Source organism: Delphinus delphis, chromosome 9 (genome assembly GCF_949987515.2).
Source record: "Delphinus delphis chromosome 9, mDelDel1.2, whole genome shotgun sequence".
NCBI classification, from domain to species: domain Eukaryota; kingdom Metazoa; phylum Chordata; class Mammalia; order Artiodactyla; family Delphinidae; genus Delphinus; species Delphinus delphis.
In genome coordinates, this window is record NC_082691.1 from 21491181 (window position 1) to 21509960 (window position 18780).

The 18780-nt window shown below is 40.2% G+C and overlaps 2 protein-coding genes across 2 annotated transcripts in view; both read left to right on the forward strand.

Moving 5' to 3' along the window:
- Nucleotides 1-18780, forward strand: part of FBXL13 (F-box and leucine rich repeat protein 13) — a 182975-nt gene that overhangs the window by 3909 nt on the left and 160286 nt on the right. The window contains 2 exon segments of the mRNA XM_060020299.1: nt 12399-12502; nt 13434-13524. Of these exon segments, the coding sequence (XP_059876282.1) occupies nt 12399-12502; nt 13434-13524 (195 nt within the window).
- Nucleotides 6515-6909, forward strand: LOC132430608 (translation machinery-associated protein 7). Its single transcript, XM_060019856.1, has one exon. The coding sequence runs from the start codon at nt 6548-6550 to the stop codon at nt 6740-6742; it is 195 nt and encodes a 64-aa protein (XP_059875839.1). The 5' UTR covers nt 6515-6547; the 3' UTR covers nt 6743-6909.

Genomic DNA, 18780 nt, shown 5'->3' on the forward strand with positions numbered 1-18780 from the left:
AATGTTCTTAACTTACTGGTGTGATTTCTGTCTCCTGACTGGACGCTGACTGATACAGAAGGCTTAAGTGGAACGCTACACAGGGGACTTTCTGGGGAGTTGGAAAATGACTGAGGTGTAGGTGTATCCATTGTCAGAATTATACAGCTAGCATTTGTGTTGAATTCATGTAAACTTTACCTAAAAAAATTAGGTAAAACTGCAAAACTTCATGGCCTAAAACAACATGACTCATTTAGTCTGCTCAAAAGTCTGAAATTCTTGCAAGGTTTTTTAGGGAGAGCTTGTCTCTGCTCCCTGTGGTACCATCCAGGGTGGATCAGCAGAGGGTTAAAGATCCACTTTTAAGACGGTTCACTCACATGCCTCGCAAGTTGGTGTCAGATGTTGGCTGGGAGTTCAGTTAGGTCTGTGAACCAGGAGGCTTGGTTCCTCCATATGGGCCTCTCCATGGGCTGCTTGGACTTCCTCACAGTATGGTGGCTGAGTTCTAAGTGCAGGTATCCCCAGAGAGAACTAGGTAGAAGTTATATCACCATTTATGACCTAGGCTTGGAAGTGAACATAACATTATTTTCACCTAGATTCAAGAGGAGGGAACATATACCCCACTTCTTGATGGGAAGTGTATCAAAGTCACATTGCAAAAAGAGCTCATGGGATGGGATATATTGTTATGGCCATTTAAGGAAATACAATCAGCTATATACCTGGCTTGTTCATTCAAGGGGAATCTGGGATCAAGTTGGATCTCAAAGTATTATCTGAACGAACAAGATGTGGATCACAACACTATCACCCAGTAAGTGGGTCTCAATTCTTCTATAAATATCCCTTCTTTCTTTTCTATGTTCCCCAGGAGCAGATGTATACTGGACATTAACAAGTTGCCTACACAACATCTACTTCCCTCTTCCTAATATTTCTAACACTCTTATTCCATAAACTACCTCTTCCCCATATAGCCCATATGCTTCAGGGAAACTGACTATCCCTATCTCTGGGGTTGGACCCTGATTGGCTTATGACAACCAGCGCATTCAAGTTCCCTGGCCACAATGTTTGTGACTATGACGGGTGGTGGTGAGGATCGTGGGAGAGGGCAAGATGTGACCTAAACCAGTTTAGATCAGGTTGCTTGGTTGGAATGCTGGGACAGAGATATAGCATCTCTGGATGTTTGTGGGGAAGCATGTAGCCCTGGGAGCCATTGCCAATTCTCCTGTGTCCACAAGGAAAGATGGTTTTAGGGTGAGCGGATTCTGAAGAAGGTAGAGTCGGGAAATGGAAAGAAATCAGGCCTCTAGTGACATCAGTTAGTCACTGGGTTAAATTCATCCAAAGCATGATCTACCTTTAGAATTTCTAGTGTAGGAGCCAATAAACTCCATGTTTAGTTGAGGTTTATTACTTGAACCCTAAAGTGTGTGAAGCAATACAAGGGGATTATCTATTATTACGAGATTGCCTAGGTTTGATTCTTGGCTTTGCCAATTACTAATTGTGTGACTTTGAGCAAGTTTCTAAATCTCTCTGCCTCAGTTTTCTGTGTAGTGAGATTCCAGATGGATGAGAGACAGGCCTTTAGTTTCTAGAGTGGGAGAAAGCAATTGTGAATGGGAAGAATGGGAAAAGAAAATCACAAGTGTGTCCTGAGGCAAATCAGGTTCTGGAAAGAATACATGGGAAAGGTGAGGATCTGGAAATGGAGTCCTTTATACTATTCACCCTCACATATCCCTTGGAAAGCCTTTGTGGGCTTCTAGAGGTTTGCACACCAGCTTAAAATCTGCTGGATTTTATGTTCAATTCAAGTTAGGTTTTTTTTTTAACAACAGATTAGGCTCTGGACACCAGCCAGCCTTTTTTTCTTGGAGGGGATGGCAAGAGTGGTCAGCTAAGAAGGGTACATTTGACCATTTCATCAGCAAGCATTTGCCGGGCATCTACCATGTGCTAGTAGAAAACAGATTCAACCATTTGCAGCTATGACTCTGAAGCTGTCTCTAGCTCAAACTTTCTCCTGAGTGCTCTGTGCGTTATCCCTTTGGGTGTCCTACAGACACATTAAAGAAGTGAAAAGAAATAGGCAAAGTTAATTTTAACAAGAGATTTTCTACCAACCAATCTATCCAGGCTATAATCATTTCAACATGGACTCAATATAAAATCATATTAAGTCTTCAGAATTGAGTGTGTATTTTACACTTGCAGCACATCTCAGTTTGGACTAGCCACATCTGAAGTGCTCAATAGCCACATGAAACTGGTAGCTGCCATATTAGTGCAGGTCTGGAATGCATTAACATATTTAATAAGCCAGAGAAAATTACCTTTGACCCAGATATGATCATTGTGTCTTTGAGAAGGTTGTTGTTTTCACAGGCACCAAGCTTCTGGAACTTCAGGAAGAGTCTGAGTGGCACAGGGAGGGTGGAGCGGCTGTCTAGTCAGGTTGGTCACCTGCAATCAGTGTCACACATGGGACAGTTGTTCTCACATGCACCGAAATAAATTGATACCTATTTTCAAATCTTCAGGAATCACAGTGATTAGTTTCATATTGTGAAAAATGAACAAAGTGATATGAACATGCTATAGACTGAACGTTTATGTCTCCCCAAAATTCATGTTAAAACCCAATCTCCAATGTGATGGTATTAGGAGGTGGGGCCTTTGGGAGGTGATTAGGTCATGAGGGTGGAGCCCTCATAGACGGGGTTAGAATACTTACGATGAAGACTCCAGAGAGCTCCATTGCTCCTTTCATCATGTAAAGGCACTGTCAGAAGATGGCCATCTATGAACCAGGAAGTGGTGCTCACCAGACACAGAATCTTCCTGCACTTTGATCTTGGACTTCCCAGTCTCTACAACTGTGAGAAATAAGTTTCTGTTGTTTATTAGTCCCCCAGTCTATGGTGTTCTGTAATAGGAGTCCAAATGGACTAAGACAGAGAGTAAGTCATGGACTAACTGCTGCCATGGCTTGTCTCAAACCACAAAACCTTTTAAATCCTTAGCTGAGAAAGACTCCAGGGGAGACTTCGGGAGACATGAGTAGAGATTCAACAGGCGGCCCTGCTATCTTTCTGAATTCTACCATCCCTTTGAGATTCTCTCTTTGGTTACTGTTATATCTTGCATCCTTATCTAAATAAAGCCTGTCCCCAAAAATGACATATCGAATGTATAGAAAATCATAGATGGCTAGTATCTTGGTTGGCTTGGACTGCTATAATAAAATACCATAGACTGGGTGGCTTAAATAACAAAAATTTATTTTCTCAGTTCTGGAGGCTGCAAGTCTAAGATCAGGGTGCCAGCATGGCTGAGCTCTGTTGATGGCTCCCTTCCTAGCTTGCAGATGGCTGCCTTCTCACTGTGTCCTCACTTGGCAGAGAAAGAAAGAGAGCAAGCTGTCTGGTGTCTCTTTATATGAGGGCGCTAATCCCATCGTGAGGATCCTACCCTCATGACCTCATCTAAACCTAATTATCTCCCAAAGGCCCCATCTCCAAATACCATCACATTGGGGAATAGAGTTTCAAAATATGAATTTTTTTAAATAAATTTATTTAGTTATTTCTGGCTGCATTTGGTCTTCGTTACTGCATGCAGGCTTTCTGTAGTTGCAGCGAACGGGGGCTACTCTTTATTGCAGTGGCTTCTCTTGTTGTGGAGCATGGGCTCTAGGCGTGCCGGCTTCAGTAGTTGTGGCTCATGGGCTAAGTAGTTGTGGCTCACGGGCTCTAGAGCACAGGCTCAGTAGTAGTGGCGCACGGGCTCAGTTGCTCCATGGCATGTGGGATCTTCCCAGACCACGGCTTGAACCCATGTCCCCTGCACTGGCAGGTGGATTCTTAACCACTGAGCCACGAGGGAAGCCCCTCAATATATGAATTTTGCAGGGACACGGTTCAGTCTATAGCAGCTAGTAAATGTAAGAAAACTAATTTAACTGCACTGAAAAAATGAAATGTAGATGAAAATGAATTATTTTCATCAAATCAACAAATATAAAAATGTTTTAATTCTCAGTGTTGGCAAGGTGAATGGGACACTCCCATTGGCTATCAATGAAAGTATAAACTGATAATATCTTTTTAGAAAAGCAATTTTGAGAAATGTATGAAGATCTTCAAAATACACATTTTGATTCTATTTCTAAGGAAATAGAGGTGAAGATATGTACATTTCATCATTAGTAGTGATAATATGTATATCATATAATTTTTAATAAAGGGAAAAAGTTAAAAACACCTAAATGTCCAGCCATTTATAAATTGTAAACATTTATGGTATAATTTTATGCAATAGGTTATCAACCAACCTCAATACATGATGTTTTGAAGAATTTTTGGTGGCATGGAAAAATGTTCGCAATGTAATAACTAGCCAGGAATAAAAAAAAAGGTATATGTAGGTACTTCCCTGGTGGCACAGTGGTTAAGAATCCTCCTGCCAAAGCAGGGGACACGGGTTCGAACCCTCGTCCAGGAAGATCCTACATGCCGCGGAGCAACTAAGCCCGTGCGCCACAACTACTGAGCCTGCGCTCTAGAGCCCACGAGCCACAACTACTGAGCCCGCATGCCGCAGCTACTGAAGCTGGCGTGCCTAGAGCCCATGCTCTACAACAAAGAGAAGCCACTGCAATGAGAAGCCCATGCACTGCGATGAAGAGTAGCCCCCGCTCACCACAACTAGAGAAAGCCCGCACGCAGCAGCGAAGACCCAAGGCAGCCAAAAATAAAATAAATAAATTTATTAAAAAAAAAAACTGTAGTATGATCCTAATTTTAATTTTGTAAAAATATATGTATTGAGGAAAGACTGAAATTAAAATTTTTATTAGAGGCTATTTCTGGTTGTCAGGATGATGGTTGCTTTTTATTTTCTTTGTATTTTTTTTCAACTTTCCAAATTACATAGAACATATATATTTTTATAATCAGAAAAAGTTCATATATTTAAACAAAATAATGAAAACAGGCTTATGTGTAGGGAAAAGTGCTTCCTTTTTTGCTTTCCCATACTATCATCAAGTGAAATTTATTGATGGAGAATTAGAAAAAAAACATACAAAGAAAGCATAGGAAGCATAAAAACACTCATTGCTGGCAAGTGCCGGTTTCTCAGTCTAGGAAACCAGCTGGCTGGCCAGTTTGCAGGCCTGTGTCTGGTCTCCCTGGGACGAGAGCCCTTTTCCTCTGGCTGCTGTGCCAGCTGAGGTCTCCTGGACACCCTCTTTCCTAGATGGGTCAGCCTCTTTTCCTGCTTACGATGGCACTTCCATAAAATCTTCTCACTCTGCTTTCACGTAGGCCTGTGTGTGACTAATTGCATACTGATAGATTTCCAAAGTTTTTTTTTCTTTTTTAGCAGAATCCCAGGGTTCTAAGGATGCCTATGGGGGATGCTCTAGAGGTTAAGAAAGGATCTAGATTATATTTGGGGATTCCCATGAGTTTGGGGTTTTTTTTAAGATTTTTTTTTTCTGATTTAAAAAACAAAATTTGAAACCACTGTGATCAGTCACAGGAAATAATCTCTTCCTTCATGGTTCATGTCCTCCATGTTGCAGCAAGTGAGTAGACCTCATAGACCATCAGCACCTAGCACAGTGTCATGCAACCTAGGTGTATTATTTATACAACAGATATAAACATAGAGACAGTTTTTTAGACCTTGGAGTCAAGTATTGTTTTAAACTTTAATTTTAGATTTGAAAAAAAAAGTGAACTAAATGATCAAAGATTTGGGCAATAAATTATTTACTTTCTATATATTCTAAGATTTGGCAAAAGTATATTTCAGAAATTCAAAGTTTTTTAAAAAAACTATCTACATGTAGACACTGAGAGCCTGCGCCTCGATACAGTTGTGGGGAAACTGAATATTGCCTTCTAATTCTTCACTCTCACTATATTCATTGTTTCTCTCTCTGAGAACTCTGAAATACTCATCCCACCACCGTTGGAATCTCCTTCCTTGGAGATATTCCTTCCAAAAGACATCTATATTTTAAAAGCTATCACTAAGCTAGGAGTCCATACAATGAAGCCCTATTGGTAGAATATCAAACAGTAAGTTATCAGAAGTATTTAGAAATCTGTTTCTCTTTCAATTTTCTACATACTAGGCAGGAGTCAGCACACTGTCTACAAACAAGGCCTGCCCCATAGGGACCAAAGATGGGCAAGATCTTAAGGGTATAATGTCTACAAAACTCTTTAGCCCCTACATATAAAGATTGCATCTGCGAGTGTGAGAAAGTGTTAGCTCAGGTTTCGGTTTAACAACTAGGAAAGATTAAAGGAGTTTGCAAAACTAGATCTGCCCAGCAGAGGGCATGTTTAAGTTACAAACCATGATCTTTATGCAAAGTTTTCTATTTTTAGAAATTAATAAATAAATACATGTTTTTAAAAATTCTTATGCAGTTTTTATGCTTTGTGTTTCTTTCATGATTAAGTTTCCAATCTGTATTTTTAAAAAACGTATGGCATCCGGTGGAGGGTCTGGGGAAGGGGCGGCAGGCGCCATGTCGGGTCGCGGAGGTGGCAAGAAGAAGCCCCTGAAGCAGCCCAAGAAGCAAGCCAAGGAGATGGACGAGGAAGATAAGGCATTCAAGCAGAAACAGAAGGAGGAGCAAAAGAAACTCGAGGAGCTAAAAGCGAAGGCCGCGGGGAAAGGCCCCCTGGCAACAGGCGGAATTAAGAAATCTGGCAAAAAGTAAGCTGTTCCTTGTGCCTGAGGCAATGATGATCCTTAGTTCCATTCCTGTTTAAACATCTGGATTCCCTGCCATAACATCTGTTGCCACCTATAGCTAGAATGAAGTGTTGTCTTGGAACCTATTGTACATTTAAGAATAAACTTTTGTAAAAAAAAAAAAAAAAAAAAAAAAAAAAAAAAAACGTATTTATTTCTAAATCACATGGACTCTACTATCAGAAGTATTTTTAGAGACTAATAGCTGCAAATACTTGCCAGAAATGCAAGAATCAGGAATTACTAAATATATGAGCAAGAGACCACAAGCTTATGTAGATGAGAAGGAACTGGTCACACTAACTCATTTTGCTGGACCCTGGGACTAGAAGGTTGTGGCTTCCCCTGAGAGCAGTTATGTTTGCTGTGTTCCCTTAGCCCAGCCAGCCAGTTTATAGATGCAGTTCCAGAGGAAAACCCATGGTACACTTAAACAACCCAAAGGCATATGACAACCCAAAGGCTTATTATTTCTTCAGTAACAATTCACCTACTCATCTAGGGATTACATGGCTGGTGACCACCTCCCTGTTGGGCCAGGCACAATACCACAGGTATTAGGATCCTGCTTTTACTGTCTTGCTCTCACTTCATAGAGACCTCGTCTCCTCTCCTGTCCAGTCTGCCTTAAAACCCCTCAAGTTCTGGCCTTGGGGGCATCTTCCTGTCCCTGGGGTCCCTCCTTAATGGCTAAATCCAGTTGATCCCTTTCGATAATCTTCAATATGTTTTTAGTTATAGAGTTTCTAAAATAAAAATTTGGCACCCTCTATTTAAATGTTGACAAGACACAGAACCCCCTTTATTTACAAATTTTTAACTTACTAACCTCCATAGAAAAACATTAAGACACTCCTAGAACTACAGTATGCCAACACCGTCTCTACTACAGATGGGGATGGTGAGCATTTCTGAGATGGCACTTTGGACTTGTTTTGGGGGTTGGAGGGTAGGGAGGTTGAAGGGACTTTGGACAATGTTTAGAAACTTAAGTCTCTTCCTAAGTAAAGGGGTTTCTGTAACTATATGGTGCTGACATTGCAATTTTAAAAGCAATCTCATCTGGGAAAAAAACAAGGTGTAAACTATATGATTACCGTCTACTTGAAAGAAGAATGTGTTTGGGGGTTGGCATATGAATAAAATATTTTGGAAGAGATAACGTGAAAAAAAACCTCTCAAGTTCTGGAGAAAGATACACGTGCACACAATTTTGTTTGAGTGCATGGTATGGGCCAGGGGGGAGTCCGAGGTTTGTAGTTTAAAAACATGCTGGCTCTGTGAATCACTTGGCCCTTCTCTGCCTCATCTGTGAAATCCAGAAGCAAGAATATACCCTCTAAAAGTCGAGGTCAACCCTAGAGGGATCTTGGAAACACACTGAGCTGCGACTCTCTGCTGTATGGCCATTTGTGACCTTGGCCATGTGATTGATCTTGCAGGGGTTTGATCATGAATGACCTATTGTGTCTAGAGGAGGATCCAGTCCTGGGTCCCGGTATGGAATTCTGACGTCGTCACAGAGTGACTCTGCCTGCTTCTCTTTTACATTTATCCTCCATTCCAGCCAAACTGGTTTGTGCCCCTGAGGTTTTGTTCTTGCCAAGAGGAAGACCCTTGCCCTCTCCTTACCAGTTGAAAGTTTCTCCAACTGCTGAGGACCCCACAAGCATTTGGTAATCACTTTTATCTCTGCCCTCATGAAGCAATTATCTTCTTCTTTTTTTTTTTTTTTAACATCTTTATTGGGGTATAATTACTTTACAATGGTGTGTTAGTTTCTGCTTTATAACAAAGTGAATCAGTTATACATATACATATGTTCCCATATCTCTTCCCTCTTGCGTCTCCCTCCCTCCCACCCTCCCTATCCCACCCCTCCAGGCTGTCACAGAGCACCGAGCCAATATCCCCGTGCCATGCGGCTGCTTCCCACTAGCTATCTACCTTACTACGTTTGTTAGTGTGTATATGTCCATGACTCTCTCTCGCCCCGTCACAGCTCACCCTTCCCCCTCCCCATAACCTCAGTCCGTTCTCTAGGAGGTCTGCGTCTTTATTCCTGCCTTACCCCTAGGTTCTTCAAATTATCTTCTATATTGCTATTTAGGCCCTTAGCATTTTTCCTATGTTTATCTGAGTATCTAAAAAGATAAACAAGACCTGCTCTCTCAAGTGTCTTATATCTACCCATAGCTCTAATATACAGTTCCTACCTTGCTATTTATATTTAAACTACTGTTCTATCAACTTCTCTCTCCTAACCATTTCTCTCTCCTAACCAAGACCAAATGCATTGGTCTTAATCTCTTCCAATAGACTTGGTATAAAGTCTCTCTTTCTCTGTCATTACACTGGCCTTTGAATGGTACAAGGGAATATTTAAAAATTTATTTTCTCTTTGTCCAAGTCTTTTCCTGTAATGGAAGTGATAATTAGCAGTGGAATGGTTTAAAAAATGATGATGCCTTGCTATCATTATTATCTATTGAGTACTTATTTTGTGCTAGAAAACAATTCCAAGTACTTTACATATATTAATTCATTTAATTATCATGATAGCCCTATGATATATATACCTTTATTATCCCATGTATGGTTAAGGAAACAGAAGCACAGGAGAAGTAGCTTGTCAGAGGTTACACACCAGAAAATTACAGATCCAGGAGTTAAACCCAGAGGACTCCATTCACTGCATTATCTTGCTTCTTGTAAGATGGGTAGTACTGAAAAGGAGTAGAAACAACCGTCTTGGATAAACCCTTCTTTGTCCTCAGTACCCAGACATTTTTCAGAATATTTGAGAAATATTCTGGACTGAGATTAGGGAGGCAGAGGCAAAGAAAGTGGAGGATTGCACAATTGTTTTATGAATTTACAAGACTGAGAAAGCCAAGTAAGTCATGGTCTTTTTTTTGTCCTTGACCATGTAAGTTTTTACTAAGAAGGCTAGCAATAATAAAGCCCTACTCATCGTTTTTTGAGAGTCAAACATTCATTTTGCAGGCATCTTTGCATATTTTGTCTCTCCTTATAAAGACCAAGCTAATGGTTTTATAGCAGAAAAAAAAATCTATTGATTCACTAACTATGCTTTCATATTTGCATGGAGCTATGCACTGTTCACACATTAAGATGTGAAACCCCAGGATATTTTATGTTGCCCAGTGGGAAACTATGAACAGTGAGATTTGTTACGAAAAAGTGAACATTTGAACAATGCTAGTTCCATATGACTTTATTAGCACTCCACAGACTTATCCTTTCAACTTGATTTGATTTCTGCGGCATAACTTTTCAGGAAAAGTAGTTTTCTGATCTGTGGAGCTTGGAAATATAAAGAAATAAGCAACTTCTCATATTCATTTATCAGATCCCAATTTTCTCAATAATTTACTTTAAAGCTGAATTCCAGTAAGGCTTCAGTGTGATAGGAATCAACTGGGGAGACAATCAAAATGCGGGTTCCTAGACCTCATCCTCTGAGACCAATTCATTCCCCAGGTTATTCTGCTGCAGATGTCCTCTGGGTACCAGACTAGGATCAAGGGGAGAATGTGGAGTAGGGAGTAGAGAAACTCAGTACTATAGTGATTGAGGCACAGAAGGGCTAGAAAGCAGATGGGCTTTTCATCAGGGCTATTTAGGGAGCTGTCTGAAGTCTAGACTCCAGGGAATAGACAACTTCAGCCCTTAGGTAATAGAAGACTATTCAAATCCAGCTTGACAACTTTGGTGAGAACACTGATCTCCCGTATCACTATATTCTTTAGGTCTGGGGGAGAAGGAAATTAGTCTGCAGATGGCTGAGTGCTCACTGTAAGCAGCTGGGGTGGGGCTACATCGGAGGCAGAGCTGGGAAGGGAGAGACATCGAGGTCTTACCCTTTGGCCATAGCCCTAGGGGCTAGGTTCCCAGCCCGCAGGTTGCACACTAAGGTGGGGGGGCGGGGGGGGGGACATGGAGCTACTGCAAATGGGAAAATGTGTTGTGCAGGTTCAGTCAGGAGAATTATGCTCTTATGTGGAGGAACACTATGAGAACTGCTGAGAGTCTAAAACCCAGGACCCCCAGGCCTGGATCTGTTGACACTTGGCTCATGGAGGTAGGTGGGAAGAACTCTGCATGACTCAGAGGTGGAATTATTTTGTTCATGAGACAGAGGAGTAGGAAAAAAGCCAGCAAGAGGAGGCCCTATGTGGAGGAAGGGCCAAAGAGAGAGCCTCACCCGCTATACACACATACACATCCCCACACCTGTACCAGGAGACCCACCAGTGAACCAAAGAGAAATGTCTAAGCACTCCAGGTGGTTGCTGTGGGATGTGTGCTGTAACTCTTTTTCTCTGTCTCAAATGGAGAGGTATTCAATATATGACTCACCAATACTTTTTTTTTTTTTTTTGGTTTTTTTTTTTGCGGTACGCGGGCCTCTCACTGCTGTGGCCTCTCCCGTTGCGGAGCACAGGCTCCGGACGCGCAGGCTCAGCGGCCATGGCTCACGGACCCAGCCGCTTCGCGGCATGTGGGATCTTCCCGGACCGGGGCACGAACCCGCAACCCCTGCATCGGCAGGCGGACTCTCAACCACTGCGCCACCTGGGAAGCCCCACCAATACATTTTTAAAATTTACTTTATTTTATTTACTTATTTTTGGCTGCATTGGGTCTTCGTTGCTGTGTGCGGAACATATATATATATATATATATATATATATATATATATATATATATATATACACACACACATATATATACATATATATACATATATATGTATATATATATGGAGCGTTCTTTCCCTCCACCCATTAAAATCACTGATTCAATTTCCATTATATATATATAATGGAAAATAACTCAGCCATAAGAAAAGAATGAAATAATGCCATTTGCAGCAACATGATGGACCTAGAGATTATCTTACTAAGTGAAGTAAGCCAGAAAGAGAAAGACAAATACCATATGATATCACTTATATGTGGAATCTAAAATATGATACAAATGAACTTATTTACAAAACAGAAACAGACACAGAAAACAAACTTATGGTTACCAAAGGGAAAAGGAGGAGGGGGAAAAGATAAATTAGGAGATTGGGATTAGCAAATACAAACTACTATATATAAAAAAGATAAACAACAAGGTCCTAATGTATAGCACAGGGAATTATATTCAATATCCTATAATAAACCATAATGAAAAAGATTATATCTATATCTGAATCACTTTTCTGTACACCAGAAACTAACACAACATTGTAAATCAACTATACTTCAATAAAAAAGGAGTTCCTCATATTTAAAAATGGTAGAAACCATTGATCTAAGGTAATCACAACTATTTCTTCAATTGGACTGTCCCTTCCTGGACCAGGGATCTAACCCGTGACCCCTCACATAATGCAACAACTCGCCATTTACAACGGAATTTTTTTTAAGAGTAAAGGTAAACTGCATGTTGCTCTGGTTATTTGGTAACATTGAATAAACACAGAGGGGTATCTATAAAGCACATTTAGTTTAGAAACTGTCACATTATTTAACTTTGTCTGACAGAAAGTCTCTTGCTTAGTAAGAACATGCAAATCCAGAAACACTGATTCCATTTCATTTTCCCAGGCTCTGTTATGTGGTCTACTTGTTACATGTCCTGAGGATCCCCTGAGGTATTTAGAGAAAATGATCACTGCTGTAATGGAAAATGGTCTTGAAAGTCTTCTCTGGTAAGTATTGTTTTGATTTATGGTAGGGAGATATTTTATTTTGAAGGTAAAACACTCATTGTATACTATCAAAAAAGGTCTTGCTAATGAATGTTTCCAATCTTAAGATTGTCCAAGAATCCCTCCATAGGCATATATATATATATATATATATATATATATATATATATATATATATAAAATCATCATGATTGCTTACTGAGCTAGGACATTTAGTTACCCCAAGTAGTTTGCAGTCTGTTATTATTTTTTTTTAAATAAATTTATTTATTTATTTATTTTTGGCTGTGTTGGGTCTTCGTTGCTGCACGTGGGCTTTCTCTAGTTGCAGAGAGCGGTGGGTATTCTTCCTTGCGGTGCACGGGTTTCTCATTGTGGTGGCTTCTCTTGTTGCTGAGCACAGGCTCTAGGTGTGTGGGCTTCAGTAGCTGTGGCTCGCGGGCTCTAGAGTACAGGCTCAGTAGTTGTGGCGCATGGGCTTAGCTGCTCCGCGGCATGTGGGATCTTCCTGGACCAGGGATCTAACCCGTGATCCCTGCATTGGCAGGCGGATTCTTAACCACTGCGCCACCAGGGAAGTTCCCCTCCATTGGCTTTTAAGTCCCCCAAACTTCAATAGGAAAAATTTCTCCACTGGTTCTTAAGTGAGAAACATAGCACACTCTCATCAACAACGTGTGCTCATAGGACAGTTTATTTCAAGTTGAGGATGAGGACAGGATGAGGATGCTTCTTGGGGAGCACAGCAGAATCCTGAGGGGGGAGTGGTTTGAAAAAGCCCTCCAGGTGATTCTGACATGCCTCTCCCAAGGGGAAGTGTTTTTCCTTCCCTTCCCTTCCCCTCCACCCATTAAAATCACTGATTTAATTATGGAACTAATTACTATGAAATGAAATTAATTTTTGACTGCATTTTATGATTTTATTAAAGGGATATGTGCATTGATCCATCAATGAAACCCAAAATTCGGAGACTGTTGGAAACTTACGTGGAACAACTTTTTGGACTGGATGATCAGCTGGTAAGTATTATTAACCAAACACTCTACACTATACATCTTAAGTTTGGACGGAAGCTCTCAAAAAGATTTTAGATTTCACGAGAGGTGTGAGGTCACACTGTTTTTGGAATTGGGGCCACTCAGAAACGTGAAAGAACATCACATACACATATACAAACATCCCACCCCACCCCCCTACACACATATGCACAAAGCCACACTCATAGAAACCTCCCCAAATTTCCAAGAAGCATTTGGACAGGCAGTTATTCTCTCTCTTTCTGACAAAATCTCTCTACTAAATCTCCCCCTTTCTCCTTCTCCTCCTCTCTTGTATCTTTATAATGACAAAAATAGCATTATGGAAAGCTTTAAAGGAGGATATTTTCTTTCCATTCTAATCTACTTCCTCTGTATTCCACACCCCCTCCATTCTCTCTGCCATCTGCCTGGGAATTATGCTCACAAAGATATGGCCGAAACATTGATGAGACCTAACTTAAAAACCAGACCAAGTTAATGAAAGGAACAACCAGCTCCAACAGCTGGTTTTGATCCTGTAAAGAGGGGAAGGAAGTAATTCAGAATATGGAGACTTTCAGAACAAAGACTGTGCACCTGAGAGAAGCTAAAATAGCAAAAGGCATGTGGGGAGAGAAAGGGCAACATGAATTAGATGTGTGTGGGACCATGTGTCATACCTCTAGATCCCAGGCTGGTGTCTCAGTGAGCACAGGCAGGGCTAGTTGCTGGTGACGTCAGGCACTGAAAAGTAGAATCAAAGCCATGGTCACGGTGGGTGCTGAGAGCCAGGAACAAGGTGAAGCATCATTTAGAAGGATGGGTGGAGAGTAACACCAGATCCTAATCAGTGATCTACAACAGAGAGACAGAAATAGAGGGATGGGATACTTCTGCCAAGCCTGGGATGATTCAGAGGCACCAATACACTGGGAAGAACCCATATGTTTGATCATAGTTGATCTGCATCATGGTGTGTGGGTGTCTTAAAGACTTTATCAACCACAGAATTTTGATCCACTATGGAGTGCAGATATCTGCAAACTGTGTTCTTGGAGGTGTTTGGGGGCAACCTCAGGAGCTGGGGAGAGAAGACCCAGGGGATGGGATTCTTGATCCTCTCCTCCCCACCCCTTATCCTCTAGAACAGTACTGCACTGAGTATAATGTCACATGAAAAAACACTTGAAAACCATTGCTATAAGATACTAAAATTATTAAAAACCACTGATCTAGAGGGGTAAATATTATCAATATTTTGAAAATGACCTTATAAAATACAATCAGATTGTGTCCAATGTCTAGCTAGAAGCCCACAGAGAATCTTTACAAGTTTGCACAGAATTCTGAGACACTGTAGCTACTTCAAATCTAAAGTTTTATTTGAAAAGGAATTCATAGAGATATTTCATGACATTAAAAGCACAAAATATTGGAAGCTGATCCAGATTTAGAAAAGAGTATGACAATTCACCAAGGCATAGAAAGGCTGCCCACTTCGTAAGTTAGAAAAAACAGAAAATAGATATGACTTCGCAAACTGTAAATCTCTAGGTGCCTAGGATTGCTTAGAGAGCTCAACCTAGGCTGGATAGACAATTCATTTCTCTTTCACCCTCAGAGAAAAACAAAGGTTTTTTTTTTCCCCCACAAAGACATAAAACACTTTAATCCTCAATGTTTCTAATATTTTAAATTACAGTATACTAAATAAACATAGCTTTGCTCCCCCCCCGCCATTTTTCTTTCCTATAGTTATAACTGTCAGTCAGAGTTTTTAATGGTTTGCTAAAATATTTTACAGATCACAAACAATTGTAATTTCCCCCATGGATTATTAAGATTGCTTTGCATGGTTTCAGCGTGCAGTCATTTTTATGGCCTCACGCTATGAAGTCCTCCACAGCAAGGACATGTCTATTTATGAATATGTATTTGTTTCTATTTGTGCAAACAGAGAAGATTGAATACAAGAAACTGTAAGCCAAACAGTTACAAAAAAAAAAAAAGAGAGAAACTGCTCTCATGACAGTAGACAGAAAGACAGTTTAACTGTGTGTTCCAAGATTAAAGAATCAACCATTGTAAGGAGGAAACTAAATTCACAGACTTGATTCTCATTTCTTAGGAAATGAAATCTCCAGGTGGGCCTACTAATTACAAGAAGAAAAGGCATCTGTAACATTAAAAACATCTTTTTATTACAGAAGAATTTAAATATGACTCAAAAGTAGAGAGAATATATAATGATCCCGCTTCATTCAGCTTAAACAATAATCAACATTTTGCCAATCCTGTTAATTATTCTCCCCTCCCCCGTTTTGCTGGAGTATTAGAAAGTAAATCCCAGGAATTGTATTACTTTACCAATAAATACTTCAGTGTTCATCTTTAACAACAAATGGTGTTTTTAGAGAACGTAGCACAGTGCAATTGTCTGTAAAATGTAATGAAATGAGCAATAATTCCTGAATGTCATCTAGTGATGATCACATTCAGATATATATAGACTCCATATTCAGTCCATATTTGGGTTTTCCAAATTGCCTCGAAAATGCCTTTTCACATATGGCTCTGTTAAGTTGAAATCCATACAGGGTCCGCACATTACACTTGGTTTGTTATGTATCTAATGTCTCTTGTCATCTGCAATATTTCTCTTTCTTCTTCTTTTTTTTTTTTTTTTTTTTTTTTGCTGTATGAGGGTCTGTCACAGTTGTGGCCTCTCCCGTTGCGGAGCACAGGCTCCGGACGCACAGGCTCAGCGGCCATGGCTCACGGGCTCAGCCGCTCCGCGGCATGTGGGATTCTCCCGGACCAGGGCACGAACCCGTGTCCCCTGCATCAGCAGGCGGACTCTCAACCACTGTGCCACCAGGGAAGCCCTCTCCTTTCTTCTTTTTTCCCACGCCACTTATTTATAGAAGAAAACAGATCATCTGTCATGTAAAATGTCCCACATTCTCATTTCCTCTAGAATCCTTTCATTTGTTCTGTTTCTTGTATTTCCTGCAAGTTTGCAGTTAGATCTACAAACTCGATATTCAGGTTCTTTTTTCCTTCTTTTTCTCTGATGACAAGAATAATGCAGAGGAGATGTTGGGTTCCTTCTAATGCATTGCATCAGGAGGCACCCATGGTCTGCCTGACATTAACTAATTGCTTATTAGTTTCATCCTACAACACCCATATGATGGTTTTGAAATAACAATACCACAAGACCAGTAACCAAAGAACTATGGAAAGCTGTTTAAGAAAATTATGCAATTCTTTTTGCTTTTAAGATATATATATCTTACCCGGTATTTTCATTAAAATAATACTTTTTTGTGTGTCGATGGTCATCTTTTTTTTCTTTGATATAATTATGCTTTTTCAATTATTTGTAACATTACATGACAGCAAAAATCAAAACAATAAATGAGGAGTTCGCAGAGAAGTATTGTTCCCTTTCCTGCCTCTTTATCTACTCTATTCCATCCCTTTCTCTAGGTAACCAATTTCAGTAGCTTTTAGTTTATCTCTCCATTGCTTTTTTTTGAAAATATATGAGCAAATACATGTATTCCCCTCCCCCTTGACTTCCTACACAGAAGTAGCAGACTACATACAGCCTTCTGCTTCTTGCTTTTCTCACTCAATATGTCCTAGAGATCACTCCCTTATACGACTTTTAAAATGATGCTATCAGAGAGAGCACTGAGTAACAAAACTCTAAAATCTAAATGAAAGATGTGGACTTAAAAAGTCTTACTGATATAACAACCAAAGCTTAACTATGAAAAGGAAACTTAACTTTATGAACCCAGGAGCTGGGGTTTTAATAATTTGGGAGAAGCAGACAGATCTTGTGCCCTAAACAAGATAACCACATCCTATATCCTTGCTGGTTTGCAAAAGTAGTCTTTTGAGATGGAGATCGTTTCCTGAGGAGGGATCAAAATAAGTGTTACTGTAATCTGGAAGGAATAAAAATAATGAAGTATAGAAATAGTGAAGATACAAACTAGATTCATACTGTTTACTTTAGGATAAGTTTAAATATAAAATAAGTAATAATAGCTAATGATATAGCATTTATGTATGTGTGTCTGCTGTGTATGGCATTTGAGAGTTCTAAGGAACATCTTTGTAAGTTTTTAATTTAGTTTAAGTTGTTTCAGGGACTTTACCTAATGAAATTTGCAATAAACATTTACATGTGTAAGAAAAATTGATTTTTCCAAGTTGTACTGAATTAACTGTGTTTATTAAACAGAGCTCTAAAATACAAATAACAGTGAGTGTTTCCCTCCATGCACAAAAGCTCCTTGAACACTAAATGGTCTGTCAATAATTTGCAGAAGGTCAAAAAATAAGAAAACTACTCAGCATGAAAAATCCAATACTTATGTCAGGCCATGGTACTGTATTTTAGACTGTGCTCACTTCTGCATTAAAGACATGGTTTCTTTTTACTATTGTTGTTATTACTATTAGCTTTTATAGCCTATGAAAAATAAACAATTCAGAGTTGGGAGGGATTTAAATTAATGCATTCAACACATATTAATAAACTCTTAGTCTGTTCAGGATGCTATAATGAAAATATCATAGACTGGTGGTTACAAACAAGAGAAATTTATTTCTCAGAGTTCTGGAGGCTGGGAAGTCCAAGATCAAGGTGCTGGCCGATTTGACGTCTTGAGAGCCTGCTTCCTGGTTCATAAACTGCCATCTTCTTGCTATGCTTTTACATGGCAGAAGGGGAGACGGAACTCTCTGGGGTCTCTTTTTGTTTATTTATTTATTTTATTTTTGGCTGCATTGGGTCTTAGTTGCTGCATGTGGGCTTTCTCTAGTTGCGGTGGGCAGGGGCTACTCTTCATTGCGGTGCATGGGCTTCTCATTTCCGTGGCTTCTCTTGCTGCGGAACATGGGCTCTAGGCACGTGGGCTTCAGTAGTTGTGGCGCGTGGGCTCAGTAGTTGTGGTGCACAGGATCTAGAGCACAACAGGCTCAGCAGTAGTGGCACATGAGCTTAATTGCTCCATGGCACATGGGATCTTCCCAGACCAGGGCTCGAACCCGTGTCCCCTGAATTGGCAGGCAGATTCTTAACCACCGAGCCACCAGGGAAGCCCATCTGGGGCCTCTTTTTTAAAGGCACTAATCTCATTCATGAGAGCTCCACCCTCATGACCTAATCACCTCCAAAAGGTCCCACCTCCAAATACCATCACACTGGGGATTAGGTTTCAGCAGATGAATTACGGG

Excerpts from the sequence above, each read along its gene's own strand:
- LOC132430608 (XM_060019856.1), top strand. The coding sequence starts at position 6,548 with ATGTCGGGTCGCGGAGGTGGCAAGAAGAAGCCCCTGAAGCAGCCCAAG.